Source organism: Schistocerca serialis, chromosome 2 (assembly GCF_023864345.2).
Source record: "Schistocerca serialis cubense isolate TAMUIC-IGC-003099 chromosome 2, iqSchSeri2.2, whole genome shotgun sequence".
Lineage (NCBI taxonomy): Eukaryota > Metazoa > Arthropoda > Insecta > Orthoptera > Acrididae > Schistocerca > Schistocerca serialis.
This window is the reverse complement of record NC_064639.1, coordinates 983,101,435-983,127,391: the sequence shown is the minus strand read 5'-3', so window position 1 is coordinate 983,127,391 and position 25,957 is coordinate 983,101,435. Positions and strand designations below refer to the sequence as shown.

General features: G+C 44.0%; 1 protein-coding gene across 1 annotated transcript in view; it reads left to right on the top strand.

Moving 5' to 3' along the window:
- LOC126456574 (voltage-dependent T-type calcium channel subunit alpha-1G) overlaps positions 1-25,957 on the top strand; it is a 795,987-nt gene that overhangs the window by 610,044 nt on the left and 159,986 nt on the right. The window contains exons 19-22 of the mRNA XM_050092321.1: positions 1,204-1,339; positions 3,613-3,776; positions 10,981-11,171; positions 16,866-17,036. Coding sequence (XP_049948278.1) covers positions 1,204-1,339; positions 3,613-3,776; positions 10,981-11,171; positions 16,866-17,036 — 662 coding nt within the window. The remainder of the gene's footprint in view (positions 1-1,203; positions 1,340-3,612; positions 3,777-10,980; positions 11,172-16,865; positions 17,037-25,957) is intronic.

The following is a 25,957-nucleotide window of genomic DNA, read 5'->3' as shown; positions in this document are numbered from 1 at the left end:
GGAGAATGTGCTGGCCAGGGCAGCAGTCGAACATTTTCAGTATCTAGAAAGGCCCGTATAGTACCTGCAACATGCGGTAGTGCATTATCCTGCCGAAATGCAGGATTTCGCAGGGATCGAATGAAGGGTAGAGCGAGGGTCGTAACGCATCTGAAATGTAACGTCCACTGTTCAAAGTGCCGTCAATGCGAACAAGAGGCAACCGAGACGTGTAACCAATGGCACACCATACCATCACGCCTGGTGATATGCCAGTATGGCGATTACGAATACACACTTCCAATGTGCGTTCACCGCGATGTCGCCAAACACGGATGCGACCTTCATGATGCTGTAAACAGAACCTGGATTCATTCCAAAAAATGACGTTTCGCCATTCGTGCACCCAGGTTCGTCGTTGAGTACACCATCGCAGGAGCTCTTGTCTGTGATGCAGCGTCAAGGGTAACCGGAGCCACGGTCTCCGAGCTGATAGTCCATGCTGCTGCAAACGTCATCGAACTGTTCATGGAGATGGTTGTTGTCTTGCAAACGTCCCCATCTGTTGACTCAGGGATCGAGACGTGGCTGCACGATCCGTTACAGCCATGCGGATAAGATGCCCGTCATCTCAACTGCTAGTGATACGAGGCCGTTGGGATCCAGCACGGCGTTCCGTATTACCCTCCTGAACCCACCGATTCCTTATTCTGCTAACAGTCATTAGATCTCGAGCAGCAATGTCGCGATACGATAAACCGCAATGGCGATAGGCTACAATCCAACTTTTATCAAAGTCGGAAACGTGATCGTACACAAGGCATCACGACAACGTTTCACCAGGCAAGGCCAGTCAACTGCTGTTTGTGTATGAGAAATCGGTTGAAAACTTTCCTCTTGTCAGCACGTTGTAGGTGTCACCACCGGCGCCAACGTTGTGTGAACGCTCTGAAAAGCTAATCATTTGCATCTCACAGCATCTTCTTCCTGTCGGTTAAATGTCGCGTCTGTAGCACGTCATCCTCGTGGTGTAGCAATTTTAATGGCCAGTAGTGTTTTAACACCTTTATGCTTAACAGTGGTTGTTATGGATGACATACAGATGATTATAATTATTGGTTATTCACACTGTTCCACAATATCTTCTTGTGTATTTTGTGTCAACTAACAGACAACTATCTTGCACTAATGAAGCATTACCAGAAGGGGCGTTTGTGTCGGCAGGGCATGACGAACGAGTGGCGCAGCGCGGAGGAGCTGAGGAAGTCGAAGCACAACGGCCACCGCGAGAAGGAGAACAGCTGCCACCGGCGCCGACACCTGCTGCACGACTGCGAGCCCAAGTGCAACATCCAGAAAGGTGAGCAAGTGCGGCACGCAGACAAGTGAGCAACTGCGAACAAATCTTATACACGAAATGTATTCTTAGTTGCGAATACTAACAACAAGTAGCTGTAAAAGAGAATGGCGACAATGAAAATTTGTGCCATACCAGGTCTCACGCCCGAATTTCCCTCTTTACGCGAGCTGTCGCCTTAACTGTGTTGTCTATCCGTGCCCGACCCACGGCTTGACCCAAACTTCATATGTCATCGTTCCTGCGTCGCAACCTGTACTCGTACACACATTATCTGATTGCCCTACAAAACGTGCTCCCCTGTACAGGAGCTACATAGTGTAAGTACGAGTACAGATTGTGACGAGCGATAAAGGCGACGGTTCGCTTAAAGCGGAAAATCCAGGTTCGAGACCTGGTCTGGCATAAATTTTCATTGTCTTCATTCCTTTATACAACTACACTCATGCTCATAAATTAAGGATAATTGCAGAATGTGGTGCCACACAACGTGGCACTACACAAAACTTGCGCTAAGAGCATAGATATGTAAGTCCATCGGTATTGGTGATAAGTTGAGAAAACCGTCCCGAAACACATGTGCTACAAAACGTCACTGTTTCCTGCGCATGTTCCCCGACGTCAGCAAGGGATATGATCACCATGCACACGTACACAAGCCGCACAACGAGTTGGCATACTCTGGATCGCATGGTCGAGCAGCTGCTGGGGTATAGCCTCCCATTCTTGCACCAGTGCCTGAAGTGCCATAGGGGTTAGCAGCGATACGTCGACCGAGATCATCCTAGACGTGCTTGATGGGGCTTAGGTCTGCAGAACAGGCAGGCCACTCCATTCGCGTGATATCTTCTGTTTCAAGGTACTACTCCACGATGGCAGCTTGGTGGAGCAGTACGTTATCATCCATCAGGAGGAAGGTGGTACCCACTGCACCCCTGAAAATGTGGACATACTGGTGCAAAATGACGTCCCGATGCACCTGACATGTTACAGTTCCTCTGCCAGGCATGCAGGGGAGTACGAGCACCAATCATTATCCAACCCCACACCATCAAACCACGACCTCCATACAGGTCCCTTTCAAGGACATTAAGAGGTTGGTATCTGGTTCCTGGTTCACACCAGATGAAAACCCGGCGAGAATCACTGTTCAGATTATACCTGGACTCGTCCGTGAACATAACCTGGGGCCACTGTTCCAATGACCATGTACTGTGTTCTTGACACCAGGCCTTACGGGCTCTCCTGTGACCAGGGGTCAGTGGAATGCACCTTGCAGGTCTCCAGGCGAATAAACCATGTCTAGTCAGACGTCTGTAGACTGTGTGTCTGGAGACAGCTCTTCCGGTGGCTGCGGTAAGGTCCGATCAAGGCTACCTGCAGTACTCCGTAGCTGTCTGCGGGCACTGACGGTGACAAATCGGTCTTCTTGTCGTGTTGTATACTTTTGACGTCCCGTACTGTGGCGCCTGGACACGTTTCCTGTCTGCTGGAATCGTTGCCATAACCTTCAGATCACACTTTGTGGCACACGAAAGGCCCGTGCTAAGACCTGCTGTGTTTGACCAGCCTCCGGTCGCTCTAGTATTCTACCCCTCATAAAGTCATCAATATGTGTTCTTTGAGCCATTTTCAACACACAGTCACCATTAGCACGTCTGAAAGCGTCTGCACACTTACTGGTTGCACCGTTCTCTGACATGTACCAACATACCTCTGCGTATGTGGACTGCTGCCAGCACCACCGTGCGACGACCGCAGGTCAAATGCACCGCATGGTCATACCCAGAGGTGATTTAAAACAGCAAACGGCCCACCAGAGCGTTGTTTCACCATGTATCAGTATTATCCGTAATTTCTGAGCATGAGTGTAATAGTTCTGCATTTTGCAACTGAGAGTACATTTCACGTATTTTATAGCGGGATTAATGCGGTAGTGCCTGTTCCCTGCATCTTCCTTCTTTACAAACAGGTACTGCAACATCGTAATACCTGTAAATATTAAGGCTCCTAGAACCAGAAATGCTGGCGGACCTAGGCTAATGTGGCTGCATTGGTCTCACACTAAAATCTTATTCTTTCCATCAACTGAGCTGCAGTTTTAACGAGCATTAGGTTACGTTTATCCAACGCAACACGTGACACGGGACTCAAGTGACGAAGCAAAATTGGGCTCAAAGGAAGTAAAGAATTACGTTAGTAATACGAGAAAGGGAGCGTCCAGCTGATGTATACTAGAGATGTTCCAGAGCACCGTCGACCGCGGCCTGTTGCAGAGAGCAAGATGCTGTCGCAGCCGCCCATCATCACGCACACGGCGGCGACGCCCCAGGACTCGCCCAACACGACGATGGACCCGGGCATGCGCGACTGCCGTCTGGCGCCGGTGCTCGCCCTCCACGGCTCCTCCATGTCGCTCGAGTCCATCGATCGCTCTCTGGTGAGTACGACTTCTTCCCTCTCTGAAGCAGCAGATTTAACTATGCAGCAGGTAATACACTACTGGCCTTTAAAATTGCTACACCACGAAGATGACGGGCTACAAACGCGAAATTTAACCGACAGGAAAAAGATGCTGTGATGTGCAAATGACTAGCTTTTCAGAGCATTCACACAAGGTTGGCGCCGGTGGCGACACCTACAATGTGCTGACATGAGGAAAGTTTCCAACCGATTTCTCATACACAAACAGCAGTTGACCGGCGTTGCCTGGTGAAACGTTGTTGTGATGCTCCTCGTGTAAAGAGGAGAAATGCGTGCCATCACGTTTCAGACTTTGATAAAGGTCGAATTGTAGCCTATCGCGATTGAAGTTTATCGTATCGCGACATTGCTGTTCGCGTTGGTCGAGATCCAATGACTGTTAGCAGAGTATGGAATCGGTGGGTTCAGGAGGGTAATACGGAACGCCGTGCTGGATCCCAACGGCCTCGTATCACTATCAGTCGAGATGACAGGCATCTCATCCGCATGACTGTAACGGATCGTGCAGCCACGTCTCGATCCCTGAGTCAACAGATGGGGTCGTTTGCAAGACAACAACCATCTCCACGAACAGTTCGACGACGTTTGCAGCAGCATGGACTATCAGCTCGGAGACCATGGCTGCGGTTATCCTTGACGCTGCATCACAGACAGGAGCGCCTGCGATGGTGTACTCGACGACGACCCTGGGTGCACGAATGGCAAAACGTCATTTTTTCGGATGAATCCTGGTTCTGTTTACAGCATCATGATGGTCGCATCCGTGTTTGGCGACATCGCGATGAACGCACATTGGAAGCGTGTATTCGTCATCGCCATACTGGCGTATCACCAGGCGTGATGGTATGGGGTGCCATTGGTTACACGTCTCGGTCACCTCTTGTTCGCATTGATGGCACTTTGAACCGCACGTTGCAGGTCCTGTACAGGCGTTCTGGATACAGAAAATGTTCTACTGCTGCCCTGGCCAGCACACTCTCCAGATCTCTCACCAATTGAAAACGTCTGGTCGATGGTAGCCGAGCAACTGGCTCGTCACAATACGCCAGTCACTACTCTTGATGAACTGTGATATCGTGTTGAAGCTGCATGGGCAGCTCTACCTGTACACGCCGTCTTAGCTCTGTTTGACTCAATGCCCAGGCGTTTCAAGGCCGTTATTACGGCCAGAGGTGGTTCTTCTGGGTAGTGATTTCTCAGGATCTATGCACCCAAATTGCGTGAAAATTTAATCACATGTCAGTTCTAGTATAATATATTTGTCCAATGAATACCCGTTTATCATCTGCATTTCTTCTTAGTGTAGCAATTTTAATGGCCAGTAGTGTAAAATGTTCAACCGACGTGTTGGACGAACTGCCTCTGTGCATTTGTTCTTGTCGAGTTCACGCTTAACAGCTTTTCTTGAAACAATTTCCACTCGATCAGAAAACTTTAACTGTCATATACAGAGCCAGGCTGGTGGGGATGCAGAGCTTTTAGCAGATCAGATGTTCAATCAACCTGTATCTGAAACTATCCAATTTTCGCACTAGTGCTTTATGTATCACTCTACACAAATACATACTCATTTCATACCTGTCTATTCGTGAGAAACCAGGCAGTATTATTCTGAATCCCAATTCTCACTCATTGATTCAAATTTCCTGCTTTTAACTCTATCCGAAACAAATGATAATTTCAATCCCCTGGGCCTCACTTCTGTTCATTTTGGCTACAGAGCTTGAGATATCCTTAAGGACTTTGCGCTGGTTCCTCCTTGCCTTCCCATTTCCATTGATCCTCAGCGAGATTCGTCCGCCTTCTGGTTCAGTTTCCCTAACCCAAGACAAGAGATTGCACTGACTACCTCATGATGGTCATAAGGAAGGAGACGGCTTTTATCGGCAGCCATTCGATCCTCGCGTACGTTCGCCACCTATGGCGAATTAATTAGACATAACAGATTTCTTGCAAAGAAATTACCTAAAAAATCAAGGGGCAGGTTCTGCACGTGCATATTACAAAGTGTTATCAACGGAATGAACTGCAACTACAACCAACTCGTACAGATGGCGAGAGACAGAAAAGGATCGCTAAATGAACAATACATTGCCTTTACTATCTGATGATCCCCGAACCGACCAAGGTTTTTGAGGTTTCTCATAGATGTAAGACGAGTGCAGCAATTTGTAATCTGCTCCAGATTTATTCCCAATTGCGAACACATACACCTACTTCTGATGTTCGTTTGGGGCGATATACAGTTTTACTCACCATGGTTCCAATCCCTAATTTCAAAAGATTTCTCTCGATTGGGTGGCAAATACCAAAACTGGTAATCCCCTCCCATTTATTTCCAGTTGGGGAACACTCTACATCACTACCAAACATCCAGGTATTTGGCTGAATAGTACTAAGGCTCAACAATTGAACTGGCAGGTCCTTAAACAATTCACTATACCATCTCGGGTACAGAATGAAAAAAAATGACAGTATGCACTGACTCTTCTGTAGTTTCCGTCAGAAAATATTACGGCACATCTTGTTTCCCATCTAACAGAAGAGGGCTCCTGCGGGGTTGCAGGGGGGAAGGGGGAAGGGGGCGGCGTATTGGAGCGTAAAGAAGTAAAAGTAATTTTACACTTACCAATCTACGATGTATTTGATGAACGGAATAATATATCTGTTTAAAATATAGTCCTAAAACACAATTGATTTTGATAAGAAGGTGAAGGGTTCTGCTGTTACTGCAGCTGATCGTAAGACTAACATTTCTATGCTGATGAGACTGAAAAGCAACAGTATGAATTAACTGAAGGGAAGGCTAGAAAGACGAGAATTACTGCGTACTACAAGAAGGCGGCATTAGTTCGGAGACAACAGACAACTTTCAGCACGAGACATTTCGAAAGCGCAGTTACAAGGCGGAGGCTCCCCTGGATGAATGTAAAACCCTCGAACAGCAACACTTGTACGAATACTGCAGCAAAAATGTGTAGGCTGACAGAGTTTTCATAAAGAAATTACGGTTAGCAGAGTATGTCATGTCAAGCTATTTAGAGTTAGACGATAAAATTTTCAATCGATGAGCACGTAGTGATTGTGCACGTTGTGCAAGCCAAGCAACAATGATTACCACAGAGCCAAATATCAAGAGTGTAGAAGACTAAGTCTGAGAAGAAAGAAGCATTATCAGGCGCTTTACTGACACTGCTATCGACTGTTCACGACCCCAGACAGGAGGTGATTCGTGATTCATCATCATCAGACAGAGAGCTCGTCAGTTTATTTAGTCATTCATCCTTTGATTGCTGTTTGGGTGCGTAAGTGTATATTTACAATAAACAGTTGCAGCATACATTATAGTTTGAGGACTTATATTATTTTACAGTGAATTTACGTATGTAAAAATAATAATCTAAAAACCATCGCCAGCGAAAAGACCTTCTGCTGGCATAGCGATCCAACTCATTGAGTTCCGAAACGATAACTGTACTGTTCACTGTATACAATCATGAAGGACGAACTGAAAATGCTCCGTGTGATCCAAATTTACCGTGCCAACAAAAAAAATGAGACCACGTGAAATTTCCAGTGGAATATCCTCAAACATCCTCTACGTACAATACGCTTTGTTTAACGCAAGCTTTATTTGCTTTTTGTTCTTTAACATAATTGTACGTGCAAACGTTTTCTTGAAGATTAAGATAAAGAAAGAAGAGACTTTAGCCAAACTCGACGGCCTCCAAAAGAATTGTTGGCTACTACTTCCACACATTTGTGAAACGATGCTTCAAATGCTTCATAGAGCAGGGAGAGCAGTATGCTGAAAAAGGGCATTATTTTTCTAGATTATTTTCTTTTTGTGTAATTTTCATGACAAACTGCCTATATGCTTCCATCTCGGGTTCTTCGGGCGACGTTCGTCTGATGATTTTACTGACGTTCCGCCAGCACGAGTGGCTGGCATTGTCAAAGCTTCACCCTCCATTGCCGGTGGTGAACTGGAGCCGAGTTCGCGACCGCAGACTATACTGAATGTATCTGGCACGCCAACGTCCGAGGGATTCTCCGCGGTCATTTCCGGTGCGGCTTTCTGTTGCTACCAGCGACTGTCGTTCGCTGCAGCACGGGAAGCCACGATCCGTTTACCTAAGGCTTTCTTCGTTCTTGTTGAAGCTATTCCCGTGTTTTTGTATTTCTATAGCTTCTCTGAACAAGCGGGTGTGATAGCGCTTCTCTACGGCCAGAACTTCCGTGTCGGCGAATTTTATTACGTGGTCGGTTTCGCTCAGTGCGTGCTCTGCCACGGCCGATTTCTCCATCTGCAGCAACCTGTAATGTCGCTTATATTCTTTGATCATGGTGTTGATTGATGGTCTAGTTACTCCGACATAAACCTTTCCGCATGTGCATGGTATGCGGCATATTCCCAACATTGTAGGTACGTACAGTATAGTCTGCGGCCGCGAGCTCGGCTTCAGTTCACCACCAGCAATGGAGGGTGAAGCTTTGACCAATGCCAGACACTCGTACTGGCGAAACGTCAGTAAAATCATCAGATGAACTTCGTCCGAAGAACCCGACACAGGAGCCAATAGGAAGTCTGTCAACAAGTAGCATTCAACTCCACCAACAGCTACATCTGCACCCTGAGGAACCCAGTGAATTGCGTGGCTAAGGACGCTTTATATACTCGTAATAACAATTCTTCTCCTTCCGTTTAAGGATGCACCCTGGAAAGAATGACTGCTTGTACGCCTTCGTACGAATTATTATTTGCTTAATTCCATCTGCACAGCCTCTTTCAGACAATTACGTAAGGGGCTCAAGAACAGTTCTTGACCTGAAAGACGTTTCTTGAAGTTTATTAAGCAAAGTCTTACAAAATCTACACTGCAATTCGTCGTTTTAACCCAAAATGTCTATTGTTTTCATTGCCAGTCAATTATGCATGTGATCACACGCTTCGCTTCTTTATACAAAGTCAATTACCGTAGTTAGTCGACATACCTAAATTTTGGTTTCTTCTGGGATGAACAACAGATGTGTACGAATGTTTTTGTGATGCATGCAAAACTAACGTGATGTCGATGAAACAGAAGTCAGTCTTCAACCACCGCATCAAGAATTTCTGTATGTTTCATAATTCCACAGCCATCCGTTGAACGCCAATTTTCTCCCCTTTTCGACGACTTTCCGTGAGGCTTTTGGATGAACACGTCAGAATATCCTGTATCCTTCTCGTCGTCAGCGTTTTCACCGACTCTACATGGCAAACCCAAAGCTAGTTTGGATTCCATTGATGCCTCTTCTCTGAAAATGAGTAGTATGTTGTGTTAGATAACAACTAATTACCTCTTATTTATTCCACAGGCTTAAGTGGACAAGCCTCTTAGTAAAATGAGTTGTCTTTATTATTAAGCGACTAGGCAACTTCTTTGAGGAGCTCGTCCGCATTCTAGCAGTGAGATGACACACCCACTCAATCCAACAGTCCCATTATAGATATTGCTACCATAATAGAAAAATCGAAAAAAATTAAGCATGATACTCCAACGAGAATTGAAATCTGCATTACACCCATGAATGTTTTCTATGAAAAGTGAGTACTGGGAGTTATTTAATTGCATTTTACTCAAATAATTTAATAGTAAACGTTTTAATGAATTCTGTTTCCAGTTCGTGGTGCAACTACTTCATATTTAAAGGTGAAGAGAAATTTATTGCAGACCAGTTTTCAGCTTATTAGATCATCATCAGGTCATAACAGACTAGTGTCCCAAAAAACACTAGTGTGCAAGAAACCAAAGCCAATGTTTGTATTTAAATTAGTCTCCATTACGTTGGTATAATTTAAATTGTAATTCATCCACTATTATTAGAAAATGCTCTAATTATCGTAATATATTTCATACATAAGACGAGTGATGATTACTCGATTTGACATATTCTGACTAATGTCATGACCAGTGAGTCTGTATGTTAGTAAAAACTTTCGTTTCCAGGGTTTTGTACCTTGCACACTAGTGTCTTCGGTGAATGTTAGTCAGTAGCTACCTGGTAAAGGTGCAATGACTTGAAAATCGGTTGTAAGAAATAAATAGTGGACCAAAACTCAATTCGTTCGTCTTTCTCCCTTTAATAAACACTACATACTCTTAATCAGTTTCTGACGTTCATTTTCGATTTATGTGCAACATTCACACAGCTGAAACCCTACTTTAGCTTAAAGTTGATCACATGTTTATACCAGCTTTACCTACTACTAATCATGTATAGTTGTGGAACCCTCCTCAAATACGGAACGCACGTTTCAAATATTTGTTTAACGGTGTTTTAGACAAATCGACTGCAATACTATTGAGGAAAAATAAAGCGAGAGACGTAACGTATAAAATAAGATAGAAACAAAGAGATATTAGCAACACACAAAAGAGAGATGGAAAATAGAAGGTGCATAATTCCATTTTGGGAAAATATATGAGAGAATTAGATTTAAATTAATTTATAATGTCACGTTGTGTTTTGTGATTGATTGAATTGTGGGTCGTTTTATGCTTGTACAACAAGTTATGCACTTAAGAAAACCAAGAACGAAGCCACTGTTTAATCTCACTACAAACAGTTTTAGATCAATTGATTGATGTTTTAGTTGTGACACAGATATGTGCAGGTGCTCCCGTTACCGAAGTTCTATTCATCCCTCTTTATTTCATATTTAAAGCTCTCACAAAATAAAATAACGTTTGCTGATGTTGACTTATATGACAGAATAAAATCGTGTGCGAGACCAATACTCGAAGTCGTATCTTTGGCTTTTCCAAAGCGAAAGAACTCAGCAATCCAAGAACGAATTATTGGACAGTTTTGAGAACCGTAGTAACTGAAAATCTTACTGTAGCTTAGCATTCCTGTCAGCAGGTATCTTTCGATTTCTTAAAAAAAATTTGCCACTTCTGTAATTTACTCAACTCGAGATAGACTCAGATAGTTACCCTCCCTCTCGTCTGTCTATCGTCATCTCTTTCTCTCTCACGCACTCTCTTCTCTCTCGCTCTCTCTCTCTCTCTCTCTCTCTCTCTCTCTCTCTCTCTCTCTCTCTCTCCTCTCAGTGCAAGCTGGGTCCAACTTGGAGTGACCACTACTCAACACTGACATGTTTACTTTGTTGGCAGACATCCGAGCAAAGTGTGCCTGGCCTGCTGAAGCCACCCAACACCAAGTTCAGCGGCAACGGCGCCAGCGGTCCCGGCGGCAGCAGCTACAACAACCACGGCAACAACAACAACGGCCACCAGCTGCATCAGGGCCGGCGCGTCAGCTTGGTGGCCATCGTCAGCTCCCGGCGGGAGTCAACGGCTTCCAGGTGAGCAAAAGAGTAAACTCCAGGCAGGCTAAATATCGTGATAAGCTAAGAATTCTGCTTAAGAGCACCACACTGCGTATTAATAATCACTCTCATTATTGTTATTCTCATGGCCTGTCGAGATTAGCACGCTAACCGTCTTCGCTTGGTGGATTCGTAATAACATGAATACAAATTTCGTATTGCTGTAGCTATATCAAACAGCTTTTGGATATGATGTGAAGTTCAAGAATTCTATATCACCACATTCCATCAAAAGAAAATCTTTCCTCGGTTTCTTTCCACCTTTGATTTCTGCACGTTGCGCACTTTCATTTCTTATTCGTTACCGTTTTTATACTTCTGTGCTTCCACATTCGGCAACTTTACTTCCTAAAAATTACGCGTTGCAACACCTATGTAATACTTTCTCGTCTTAATCCTCTGTGAACTATTACTTGCATTCACTCCGAAAGTATATGCATTTCACTCTAGTGCTTCTATCACAGTTGGAAACACGGGTACCGAATATCTTCCCGTTAATTTCTCAAGTTTGATAGTCTTCGATTAAAATCACCTTTATATTTTTCTTTAATTTCTATTCTGCCTACATCAGTCGTTCCCAACCTGGGGAAATGAAATGTTCTCAAAGGTAAAACAAAAGGGCTCGATTGTGCTTCTGACACGAAACTAAATTATTTTCAAAAGATTATCACTATCTCGTATGAGTGTAATACTGATTGCAGAAGTTGCCAATAATTACATTTTTCTCAAATAGTAGCATAACGCGTGACTTGAGGAGCGCTCTACCAAAACGACGGTTTGGTAGTTTTGTTAGAGTACTTACATGACGCAGCAAATTGTAGTGTTACCGGTGATATTGGTAGCATTGGTACGGAAAGAGACTGGGAGCTGAAGACTTCTGGTTGTTTTTGTATGTTTGTTTCACACTTAATTAGAACCGCACCTCGTTCAGTGTTATTCATTTGTGCATTTTATGTCCCTACAAATTATAAATCGCATTTTTAAGCAATAAAAATTACTCGGTCGCGTAACTTCTGAGCTTTAAGGTAACCAAAGCAACTACTTTTGCTGTAAGTTTGGTTTTCATGCGCAAACATGAAAAAAGCAAGTATATTATTACTTTTGTAATTTTATACTCGATAGAACTTTCTTCGTCATGACCAAAGGCAATTGTTTCGTGTTATTAGTGATAAGAGCGAAATTATTTCATAAATAACAGAAACGTATTTCATATAAGCTCGACGAGCTATTGACGCGATTTTTGATATGTCCCTGTTTTACGTATTTTTTATTTATTCTCCTGCTCTATATTTCATATTTCATTTTATACTACAGATTCTGGCAATGTAGACTGGCAATGGCAAGGAAAGCGTTTCTGAAGAAGAGAAATTTGTTAACATCGAGTATAGATTTAAGTGTCAGGAAGTCATTTCTGAAAGTATTTGAATGGAGTGTAGCCATGAACGGAAGTGAAACAAGGACCATAAATAGTTTGGACAAGAAGAGAATAGAAGCTTTTGAAATGGGGTGCTACAGAAGAATGCTGAAGATTAGATGGGTAGATCACATAACTAATGAGGAAGTATTGAATAGGATTGGGGAGAAGAGAAGTTTGTGGCGCAACTTGACCAGAAGAAGGGATCGGTTGGTAGGACATGTTCTGAGGCATCAAGGGATCACCAATTTAGTATTGGAGGGCAGCGTGGAGGGTAAAAATCGTAGAGGGAGACCAAGAGACGAATACACTAAGCAGATTCAGAAGGATGTAGGTTGCAGTAGGTACTGGGAGATGAAAAAGCTTGCACAGGATAGAGTAGCATGGAGAGCTGCATCAAACCAGTCTCAGGACTGAAGACCACAACAACAACAACTACAGATCCCTCTGTTCTCAAATAAAACCTGAACTTAACATTGAATGTTTCAATTTTGCTATAAAGACGTTTTATTTTGAAGTAACGTACAGGAGGACAAGTATGTAGAAAAAAAGTATTCTGTAGGTTACGCGGCCCTTTACATACCCACACTCAGTTTCTAGACGGTTCACCGCTGCCGGTTTCTGGGGGAATCTAGTAAGACACAGATCACATACGCAGACAAGGCGATGGAATGAGACCACGCCCGATCGGTATGCAACACACCTAGTGTACATGTAACGCGGCTACGATCTGAAGTCACCAGGGCTGCTAGGAACACCGCCGTAGGTATGATAGTCTACGGTAGCCTACGTAAGTTTTACAGCTCTACCAAATGATTCAAATGGCTCTGAGCACTATGGGACTTAACTGCTGAGGTCATTAGTCCCCTAGAACTTAGAACTAGTTAAACCTAAATAACCTAAGGACATCACACACATCCATGCCCGAGGCCACATCCATGCCCGAGGCAGGATTCGAACCTGCGACCGTAGCGGTCTCGCGGTTCCAGACTGCAGCGCCAGAACCGCGCGGCCACTTCGGCCGGCACAACTCTACCCGTAACACAGTGTGGTGGAGGGTAGAAACGAATGTCTGAATAAAATGTTACTTTCTATCGCATAAGCTACATACATACTTTCTACTGTGTACTATGCTTCCAAGATAGTAAAACTGAGACATAAAAATGTCTTATGAAAACACATTTTTCCAAGTTGGTAGTTCTCACAATGGACCAGGAATTTGCGCCATTATTCACTTCGCAACGGATAAACGAATTTACTGACAGCATAACACAACAGTAGCTAGGTAATGGTTATTACATTGCAGTAGGGCCTGTACAGTACTATTGTTATTATCATTAGCGGCTGTGGTCAGACACAAAGCATTGGCAGCCCGAAGTTTTCCCATTTCTGTCAGTTCAGAAGTAAGGAGTCCAGCAGGCAAGTGATTTACAAACAGTAATTCTAGTGTAAGCGTTTTAGTTTGACTTATTTTAAATTAGGAAGCAGTGTGTGGGTGAATTAAGTGTCGCTAGGGATAGGATTGGTGCAAATGAAACATGTTAGCTTCCTTTTCTGCGAAGAAGCTGTAGGTGGCACTTGCGATGCATTGAGAGCTGCTTCATCACTCTATAAAAAAATTTTGCTAGTGATAAGTAGTACCAGTAGTCTCTCTGAAGCATTGGTTCCTGGTTCTATAAAACACCTACAAGAACTAAATATCTTTTACTATCGTAACTTTAAAAATAAAGGTGTTCACAGAAAATTCTTTTCAACACACAGTCACTATTAACACATCTGAAAACGTCTGGACACTTACTCGCTGCACCGTACTCTGACAAGCACCAACACACCTCTGCGTATGTGGACTGCTGCCAGCGCCACCGTGCGACGACTGCAGGTCAAATGCACCGCATGGTCATACCCCGAGGTGATTTAAACCAGCAAACCCCCCACCAGAGCGTTGTTTCACCATGTATCAGGATTGTCCTTAATTTATGAGCATGAGTGTAGATTAACTTTTGTTGAAAAGAAATTCATACACTGAGGTGACAGAAGTCGCGAGATACCTTGTAATAACGGACCTCCTTTTGCCTGGCTTAGTGCAGCAACTCGACGTGGCATGGAGTCAACAAGTCCCCTGCAGATATATTGAGCCATGCTGCCTCTATAACCTTCCAAATCTGCGAAAGTGTTGCTGCAGGATTTTCTGCACGAATTGACCTCTCCATTATATCCCATAAATGTTTGTTGGGATTCAATCAGGCGATCTCGGTGGCCAAATCATTTTCTCCAACTATCCAGAATGTTCTTCAAACCAACCGCGAGCAATTGTGGCCCAGTGACACGACGCATTGCTAGCCACAAAAATTCCATCGTTGTTTGGGAACATGAAGTCCATGAATGGCTGCAAATTCTCCAAGTAGATGAACATAACCATTTACAGTCAAAGATTGCCTCAGTTGTCCAGAGGACTCAATCCAGTCCATGTAAACACGGCCCACACCATTATGGACCTATCACCAGCTTGCGCAGTGCCTTGTTGACAACTTGGGTCCATGCCTTCGTCGGGTATGCGCCACACTCGAATCCTACAATCAGCCCTTACTAACCGAAATCGGGACTCAACTGACCAGGCCACGGTTTTCCAGTCGCGTAGGGTCCAACTGATACGGTCACGAGCCCAGGAGAGGTGCTGCAGGCTATGTCGTGGTGTTAACAAAGGAACTTTTGTCTGTCGTCTGCTGCCATAACACATTAACCCCAAATTTCGCCACACTGTCCTAACGGATACCTTCGTCGTGCGTCCCAGATTGATTTTTGCGGTTATTTTACATAGTGTTGCGTGTCTGTTACCACTGACAACTTTACGCAAACGATGCTGCTCGCGGTCGTTAAGTGAAGGCCATCTGCCACAGCGTTGTCTGTGGTGAGAGGTAAGGCCTGAAACTTGGTATTCTCGACACACTCTTGACAGTGTGAATCTCGGAATATTAAATACCTTAACGATTTCCGAAATGGAATGTCCCATGCATCTAGTTGCAACTAACATTCCGCGTTGAAAGTCTGTTAATTCCCGTCGTCCGGCCATAATCACGGTAAAAACCTTTCCACAAGACTCACCTTTGTACAAATGACAGCTCCGCTTTTTTTTTCTTTAATGTTATTTTAACACCTTTACAGGAAAGGTAGGTGGTCAGCAGTCTATCTATGCCGCTCTTCGACCACAGATAACGCATACAGCATAATGAGAGACAAAAAAACATGGTGGATAAAAAACGGTAGTCAGATATATTAAAATACATGTAGCCGTTCGCAGGGGCATTGTCCGAATAAAAAACGTTCAACACTTGTACACATCAGAGAAGACAGAAATTACACACGTGAACGGTGGAGCACAAACCTAGAGACACTTAAGCACTAACACGAAGACACACACAAGCACTGGCACCGATGTCCGCCCCTGGTAGCTGAGTCGTCAGCGCGATAGACTGTCAATCCTAAGGGCCCAGGTTCGATTCCCGGCTGGGTCGGAGAGTTTCTCCGCTCAGGGACTGGGTGTTGTGTTGTCCTAATCGTCATCATTTCATCCCCATCGACACGCAAGTCGCCGAAGTGGCGTCAAATCGAAAGACTTGCACCAGGCGAGTGGTCAACCCGGCGGGACACTCTCGTCACACGACATTATATATTATACTGGCGACGATCTCCGGCGCAAGAAAAGATTCACTGTTCACGCACAAAGCCGGGGACCTGCCAAAGGGAAAAGGTGTGGGTAGGAGGTAGAGAGAGAGGATGTAGATGCCAGTGCCAGAGGAGAAGGGTGGCGGAGGGAAGAAGGTAGGGGGGGGTAGGGGAAGACTGGGGGAAAGGACGGAGGGAGGAAGAGAGGAGGGAGAGAAGGATGAGAGGGTGCCCTGGGGGAAAAACACAGGGGGAGGAAGGGGAGGATCAGAGTTGGTAGGAGGGGTAGATGGAGGGGATGAAGGCATCATCAGGGAGGGGGAGTTGGCGGAAGTCACCTTGGGCAAGGATATGGAGTGTGGAGAGATGGAGAGTGGGTGGGATGTGGAACAGCTCTGCCAATGAACTACCCTTTTATACCTTGTGTACGCCACACTACCGCCAGTTGTGTATGTGCTTATAGCTATCCCAAGACTTTTGTCACTTCAGTGTAGAGTGCTCGTTCCTGGGAGTCCGAAACGAATCCACGACGAGCTCGCTCACGAACAGTCGCCTCGCCAGCCTGACCTAACAGTTTGCTGCTTGTGCTGCAGCACCAGTGGGAGCCGCGGCTGCCCCTGGAAACTGTCCCGGCCGTCGCTGCGGAGGAGGGCGTCGCGACGCTCCTCTGACGCCGACGACGCGTCCGCCGAAGCAGACGCCGACGCCGCACCGCCCGTCCTCAACAATGGCCTCAACAACCACAACCACCTGGCCAGCCCCACGTGAGTACACAACTCACCTTGCTTGCTTACTAGTTGATTCATTACTCATCGCGCGTCAATGCTCATCTGCACACGCTTTTTAAACGGTGGTCCTGTATGGGGTTTTCATACATCACTGCCAGTTTCAGCATTACGTAATTTGTTTCTTGGAGGGGCTAGAGGCCAATAAAATATATGTTGCTTAATCCTCTCACTGCTACAGACGTGGCCTCTGCATTCCGTGCTGAGCACAGTTTTGTTTAGGCTGTACTGATCGCCAAATGCTAATACCTGTGCTGCATTCCGGCAGCTATGAAATACTTATCATCCGATTTTAAGAAAGCTAATAACCGAAAAAGATTGATTTTTCCACACCTTACAGTCTAAGATCTTCGCTCGGTATAGGGCTGAATTTTTATTCGTTACACGTAGCAGTTACTGCGCTACATCAAACGAACTAAAACACTACAGTCTGCAGAGGTAAAAAATGCATTGTCTAATCTTTGCTTAGGATTGATTTCAGCCCATACATTTGAGTATACAAAATATAGATAATATATCTTAATTTTATTTAAAATTGAGAGCAGAATGATATCTCATTTCATTCTCTAGGTATTGATTTTTGTATCAGACAGACGGCCGCAGGAGACACGCCCACTTCCATCCCTGCAAATCGGGAACCATGTGCCCACAACAATCGTATTTCATAAACGGTTCAAGATCTCGAAACGAGGTTTTTTAGCAAATGATAGCACCTAAAGAGGCATACATGTTTTTTGATAAATACTCAAAACTGTTTTATTCACCAAGATATCAAAGTAACTCGTCCGCGGCATTGAAAGATCAGCGGCTCAGGGGGCATACAGACTTCAAGAGCACTGTAGGAAAATACGCGTTTACCCGTCCACAGCACCTGGGGAACAATGGAGCAGGACGTATGTAGACGTCCACAAAAGCGAAAGCAATATGTGTTGCTAAAACTTACATCATACAGAGCGATGCAATTATTCCCATTGTAGACAACTAAAGGAACAAGCACAACTATACCCAAAAAGGGAAGTAGGAGTAATCCGCTGAATTACAGGCCTAATATCACTAACGTTGATTTGCAGTAGGGTTTTGGAACATATACTGTATTCGAACATTATGAAGTACCTCGAAGAAAACGATTTACTGACACGTAGTCAGCAGGGATTCAGAAAATATCGTTCCTTTGAAACACAACTAGCTCTTTATACTGATGAAGTAATAAATGCTATCGACAGGGGATGTCAAATTGATCCATATTTTTAGATTTCCAGAAGACTTTCGACACCGTTCCTCACAAGCGTCTTCTAACCAAACTGCTAGCCTACGGAGTATCGCCTCAGTTGTACGACTGTATTCATGATTTCCTGTCAGAAAAGTCACAGTTCGTAGTAATAGAGGGAAAGTCATCGAGTAAAACAAAAGTAATATCCGGCGTTCCCCAAGGAAGTGTTATAGGCTCCCTATTGTCCCTGATCTACATTAACGACATAGGAGACAATCTGAGTAGCCCTCTTAGATTGTTTGCAGATGATGCTGTCATTTACCGTCTTGTAAAGTCATCAGATGATCAAAACGACCTGCAAAATGATTTAGATAAGATATCTGTGTGGAGTGAAAAGTGGCAATTGACCCTGAATAAGGAAAAGTGTGAAGTTATTACATGAGTACTAAAAGAAATCAGCTAAATTTCGATTACGTGATAAGTCACACAAATCTGGAGGCTGTGAATTCAACTAAATACTTAGGGATTACAATTACAAATAACCTAAATTGGGACGATCACATAGATAATATTGTGGGTAGAGCAAACCAAAGATTGCGATTCATTGGCAGAACACTTAGAAGGTGCAACAGGTCTACTAAAGAGACTGCTTACACCACGCTTGTCCGCTCTATTCTGGAGTACTGCTGTGCGGTGTGGGTTCCTTATCAGGTGGGACTGACGAATGATATTGAAAAAGTTCAAAGAAGGGCGTCTAGTATTGTATTATCGCGAAATCGGAGAGATAGTGTCACAGACATGATAAGTGAATTGGAGTGGCAATCATTAAAACAAAGGCGTTTTTCGTTGCGACGGGATCTTCTCATGAAATTTCAATCACCAGTTTTCTCCTCCGATTGCGAAAACATTCTGTTGGCACCCACCTACATGGGAGAATTGATCATCACGATAAAATAAGAGAAATCAGAGGTCGCACAGAAAAATTTAAGTGCTCGTTTTTACCGCGTGCCGTTCGCGAGTGGAATGGTAGAGGGACAGCTTGAAGGTAGTTCATTTAACCCTCTGCCAGGTACTTTATTGTGAATAGCAGAGTAATCACGTACATGTATATGGGGAGGATTTCCGTGACTATTTGCACCTAAACAAAACAGTACGAACAAATAAGCAACATTGTATTTTCCTTCTGCGAAAGAACGCATTTATGAAACCCTAGGACACTTGAAAGTGCAATTATGTCTAATGAACCAAATTTTTATTTTGTGCAGTATTCATGGCGCTACGGTTCTTAGCTACAAGCAGCATAACACGCTGGTACTCAAGGACGAAAATAACTTCCGTAAGATGAAACAATGCCACGTAAAAAAGCTCGACCAATCCTAGACCACTCATAGAAAGAACTGCTACAGTACAAAACATAAAGTAACTTAAAGAAATACGCGTTGAGACGAACAGATATGACACTTTTAATCAAAGACAATAATGAAATTACAATGAAATGAATACCCTTCTCTGCATACAGGCGTTGATATAAGCCAACGGGGACAGTTGAAAATGTGTACCCGACCGGGACTCGAATCCGGGATCTCCTGCTTACATAACAGACGCTCTAGCCATCTTTTTTTCCATTTTATTCGTTGTTGATCGCTGCGTTTGGTCGTTGCGGACGTCACATGACATCCGTTCAAGTTCGTTGTTGATCTTTTCACTCACTTTCTTTTTTTTTTTTTTTTTTTTTTTTTTTTTTTTTTTTTTTACAGAGGCCAACCAACTCTCTGACCGAACATGCTGAGCTACCGTGCCGGCATCCATCTGAGACCCCGAGAACACAGAGAATAGTTCGACTGCCGGGACTTATCTCTGGCACGCCTCCCGTGAGACCCGCATTCGCAAGTTATTGTCCCGCACTATATTCATAATGCCCCTGCCCATCATACTCATTACTCGCGGCTTTACTGCCGATTCCCGTAAGAGTTCGGGCACTGTTTGTCCATCCGCACAGAAGAAGATGGTCAAATGGCCGGTGAGCCTTAACTATATATAAATGAAGTGGTATCTGTTCTTTCGGACATATAAAGACAATTATTACACTAAAGTCATAGCGATTTATGACAGTCCCTGGACATCAAAAAAGGCAGGACGTGGTTTTTAACACGGTGTGTGATCATCTCGGGCAGCAATGCACGCTCTGCAACGCGCTCCCATGATGGTCACATGCTAGGGAAGGAATTCTTGAGGCAGGGCGATCCACTGCTCCACCAGGGCCGTTGACCACTGCTGGATGGTTGGTGGTGCATGTGGATGCGCTGCAATACATCTCTCCGACGCCTCTTACACGTGCTCAATGGATTTCAGTCGGGGAAACGGACACGCCAATTCATTCGCTGAACATCTTCTCGTTCCAACAGCTCTTCCACATGCGCTGTTCGACGCGGTTGAGCATTACGACTCTTAAATAATAAATTCAGCGCCGAATGGACCCTAGGAAGGGCGCACATGTGGAAACAGTACAGTTCCACAAAACGTTCACCGGTGACTGTGCCGTGTTCAAAGATTTGGAGGTTAGTACGCCCATCAACAGTATGCCTCGCCATACATCACACGGACCACCAAAACGATCATATTCGGCAATGAAATCAGGACCGAATGCAACCCTGAAATGACGCACTTGGGAACAGAGTATAGTTTCACAATAACGTTTGGTGTGTGTACCGTGTTCAAAGATTTGGATACCAGTACGACCATGCAGCGTTACGCCTCCTCATACGATATCGCATGGACTACCAAAACGTTAATGTTCGACAATGTTTCTGATTGCATTATGTATTTCCACCTGACGCCATAGGGTTGTACGTTCAGAATCACTACTCATTCTGGATCTGCTCTCATATGAGAAGACCACACAAACCCACTCCCCGTTGACCCAGCCCCTATGCTCTTGGCACCATCGCAAACGGTGTCATTGATGCGGAGGTGCCAACGGAACAAAACGCTCTGGCCATTGGGCAAAGACACGACCCCCCTGCAGTTGCTGTGCCATTGTGCAGCATGAGGTTACGTATCTTTCAGTCCTGTTAAATGTTGTTGCAATTGCACCCACCGTTTGACTAAGGTCACTTCTGGTCTCTTGCACAATGTAGGGGTCATCTGCTGCTGCATTTGATCGTCGTCGACCGCCTACTCTTCTTCGGGCAGCATGGGATTGATTCGGAACGCTCTCCATGCACGTGAAACAGTGCTGTGAGCAGTATCACACTCCTGGGCTACGCCCATCACACTTTGTCCGTCTTCCAGTTCTCCGATAATTCTTCCCCGTGTGAAGTCATCCAAATGTTGCCTCTGAGCCATGCTGTAATGGAGGATACCACAATAGTACAACGTAACTGCTTGCTGATTGACACGCACTGTCTTTTCCCATTCGTTCAACTGCCTCGTTTTCGGGTCCAGTCTCTTTTGAAGCTATAGCCACGCTGACCTCATGCCATGCTACGTCCAACTTTCGGTGCACCACTGGCAGACATCAGCACTTTCATTCACTTACATCGAGTGGTTAATATGTTACGATACTTTATCTACCTCGTCATTAAGTTTTGCAGAGCAGTGTATTAATAAATGATTTCGTAGGGTCAACGGTCTGGTGCAAGTCTTTCTCCTAGACGCCACTTCGACTACCCTAATAATCCTGTTAGGGTTCATGTGGTTCAGATGGCTCTAAGAACTATGGGACTAAACATCTAAGGTCATCAGTCCCCTAGACTTAGAACTACTTAAACCTAACTAACCTAAGTACATCACACACATCCATGCCCGAGGCAGGATTCGGACCTGCGACTGCAGCAGCAGCGCGGTCCCGGACTGAAGCGCCTAGAACCGCTCGGCCACAGTGGCCGGCTGTATCCTGTTAGGGAAGGGGGACCTCCAGTGTAATGTAGAACACGAGCCACTTGTTGTTCCAGGTGAATCAAATATGGTTCAAATGGCTCTGAGCACTATGGGACTTAACATCTGTGGTCATCAGTCCCCTAGAACTTAGAACTACTTAAACCTAACTAACCTAAGGACATCACACACATCCATGCCCGAGGCAGGATTCGAACCTGCGACCGTAGCAGTCACGCGGTTCCGGACTGAGCGCCTAGAACCGCTAGACCACCGCGGCCGGCCCTGGTGAATCCACAGCATTGAGACGTGAAGGCTAGGTTAAAGGTAGACTGACAAATTTCCGTGGTTCGGTCGAGATTCGATCCTGCGACCTCTCGGTTTTATAGTCACGCGCTTCACCAATAGACCACCATGGTAACATCACAAAAATAGCTTACTAAGACGTGGCATCTCCATAATGACAAGGGCCCTAACTCTATGTCATATCTTGGATCATTCGTTAGTACTGTACCGTCGTTGTCAGTTCATGCGGCCCGCCGACGGTACTTCAGTTTGTTTGATAAAACTCAATGGAACACGAGACGTTGTGATACAATTTAAATTTAAATATTATGACTACAACTTTCAGTGGAATCAGCTTCACGGTGTTACGGCTGGAGTCAGGGAAGGTAACTACTCAGCCTTGATAATTCAGTCTTCAATCATATTGGTCTTGTCATTCGCTGAAAATGTCTATCATATTACCGTCATATACTCACAATTACTTAATCATCAGAAGATATACCACAATCACAGTTCGGGCATAGGTAGGTTAATAAGGCTTGATTCTGCCCACATCTGGAATGGGCCCAGTTCTTACATTCTTGACATTGAAGCCATTCTTCCCTAGAACGTGAATTACAGTAAATGTCACTGAACACTAGACAATAATACTCTAAACTGTCCTCTTCACTCTCAGACCTTTCACAACTCGTTTGCAAAGCCTGTCGTTTAACAGACTTCCCCTTCCCTTTGCCTTTTCCTTTTCCATTTCCTTGTGTTGCTTTACCTTTCCATTTTCCTTTATTTTTTTCAGTTTTTCATCGTTGATGTTCACTTTCCTTTTCTTGCTTTGCTCTTCTGCTAAGGTCTGCTTTACTGGAGTATCAGTTAAAATAGCAGATTTTCTAAGACGTCTCTTGTTTGTTCCAATCCTTAGTGGTGGAAAAGGACGTACTGCATCTGGAAAGAAAGGGACTTGATCTCCGAGTTGTTCTTCTATGACACCAGAAGATGCGGGCAGATTAACAACCCCTGATGGCCCTGTCGCATCAACGATTTGTCTTGTATCTGTACTAATGTTTACAACTTCAGATACATTAGCGTCTATGCTAGTAACAACCTCTGGTACTGCTTCCGACGTATTGGTGATGATGTCATGTGAAATGCCTAAAGCCACATCTGATACGTTTACTAAAGCTAAAGGGCGATGTGTAACATACGATGATGGAGCATAGACGTTTTCTGTAAAAACGTTGGGTCATAAGGTCAAATGTCAGCTTTTCTGAAAGTGCTCATTACCTTTATGCACGAGGTAGCGCGTATCTAATAACTTCTGGGATCTCATATATCCACATTGTCTTGCCAGGCCTATTGCGTAGCCTATTGTCCTGAGCCTTTGCGCAATAGCTTTTGAAAGGTGCATTTACTTCAACATCCAATGGCTGTAGGTGGTGTGTACAGTGAGGTGGGAATGGAGTTCGCTTTTTCCACCACACTGATAACAATATGAGATTGGTGATTATCGAGCAACAACAAAATTGGATGTGCAGGTGATGGTTTAGTACGTTTGTCAAAATGATCCACATATTTCACGAGCTCCATAGCTGTCATCCATTCTGAACTGTTTCCTGCGCCGATAGGTTCCGGTGGTCCGACTTTTATAAACAAATCCTAATATTTAAACCTTGGGCAATTAAACATGGGAGGAACTGCATGACCTAATGCATTTACTGCCAGTTCCACTATAACAAATGTCCCTTGCTCAGCAGCTACTATGGTCCAACTTGCTTCATTCCCTTCTTGGCAATAATTTTCCTTGGCTTTAGCACTGTGGTTACGACTGTTTCATTTAAATTGTATATTCTTGAAGATGGAAATTTATATTTATGCAACACTGTGCTCAGCTTTTTAAAAAATTGGGTAACATTGTTTTGTTAAGTGATGTCGCCCTTTTGGCACTCGTTGACTTTGGTGTTCTTATTGGCAGGTGAGGATGTCTTTTTTAAAAAACCATTCAGCCAGTCTGGACCAGCTTTTATATTTTCGTGCCACGATGGTGGAATATTGCGAGCACTGAAATTCAGTGCACATTCGTACGCCAACTTTTTGACTTCTTCTGGCAGAAGACCAAAGAAAATTGAAGCACATTACAACCGATATTCTGCTAACTTATCTCCCTGTTCTTCAGTAAAGACCAATCTTGCTTTTTTGTAACCAGTCGCGGTATTTTCTACCCCAGATCTTAGCTTTTTGAAACATTTGTATAGAGTCATATGACAAATATCTAGTTCTTTGGCAACAGTTTTTATTTTCCCGCCATCCTTGAGAACTGAATCTGCTGCCTTTTTGCATCAACTCCTGTGACACAGAACATCGTGTTGTTTTTCGGGTATACGTCCTCATACTACAAAAGAAAAAAATAACGATGTTTATATTCCATTGGTGGTACAAATGAATTGGGGCAAGTTGTTCCGAGGTCACAACGTGCCCCCGAAAAACGGAACATCTAGCTCCAATCACACATGTTTAAATAAAAGCAAGAAATTGGTTACGTTACGAAACATAGGTAATTTACGCATTGTGTACCAAAACAGTAGATAAATCCTTACAATAAAACATTGAAACACTAAAGGCTACTCGTTAAGATTCGTGAGATAAAAAATGCCACCACTGGCCTGTTTACGATGGCTGCCGACGGTGCGCTGTGGCGTTTCATTTCACGATGTGTTTACTTCATATTCACATCTCTTTCCCTCGCGGAGTTATTTCAGTCGGAACAATTTACCTCGGTAACTTGTAGCCGAGCTCTCCCTTACGCAAGTCGCTGTTTTTGGAAATTCAACCCCTAAGGGAGTGAAATAGGGGGTGCAACGTTTTATGAAACTATTTCATTGCGAAAGCATTTTTAAAGCCAAATCTTTGAAAATTGATGTTTGGCTTCTCGGATAGAGATTAAAATATACGTGTTTGACTGTTTTTGGAAATTCAACCCCTAAGGGGTTGAAATAGGGTCAGACTGATTCACTGACTCATCATCGCCCAACTCAAACCACTAAGGATAGAAACTTGAAATTTGGAGAAGGTGTGGAACTTATACTGCAGGTATCGTTCAGGAAGGAGTTGTTCGAAATTTCGTTCATAAGGGGGTGAAATAGGGGATGAAAGCCTTTTTGAAACAATATCTCTATTAAGGGAACTTTGAAACTAGAAGTTCGAAACATGGTATTTGGTTTCCCGGCAAGAAAATAAAAAATTGGTAATCAAGCATTTTTGGAAATTCAACCACTAAGGGGGTAAAATATTGGGTAAAAGTTTTTTAGAAATAAATAATTACTAAAGAACTAGTAAAGAATTTTTATGGCTACATCTATGACAAATGATATTCGACTTCTCGGTTAGAAAAAAAAAGATACGTGTTTCTTTTTAATCAGCCACATAGATAATTCTGAAAACTGGTAACTGTGAATTTTTAATAGCTATAATAATACTTGTAAGATTTATAACGAAAAACGTGGAGCGTGTTCAATAAGTAACTGATGCATGAATAATT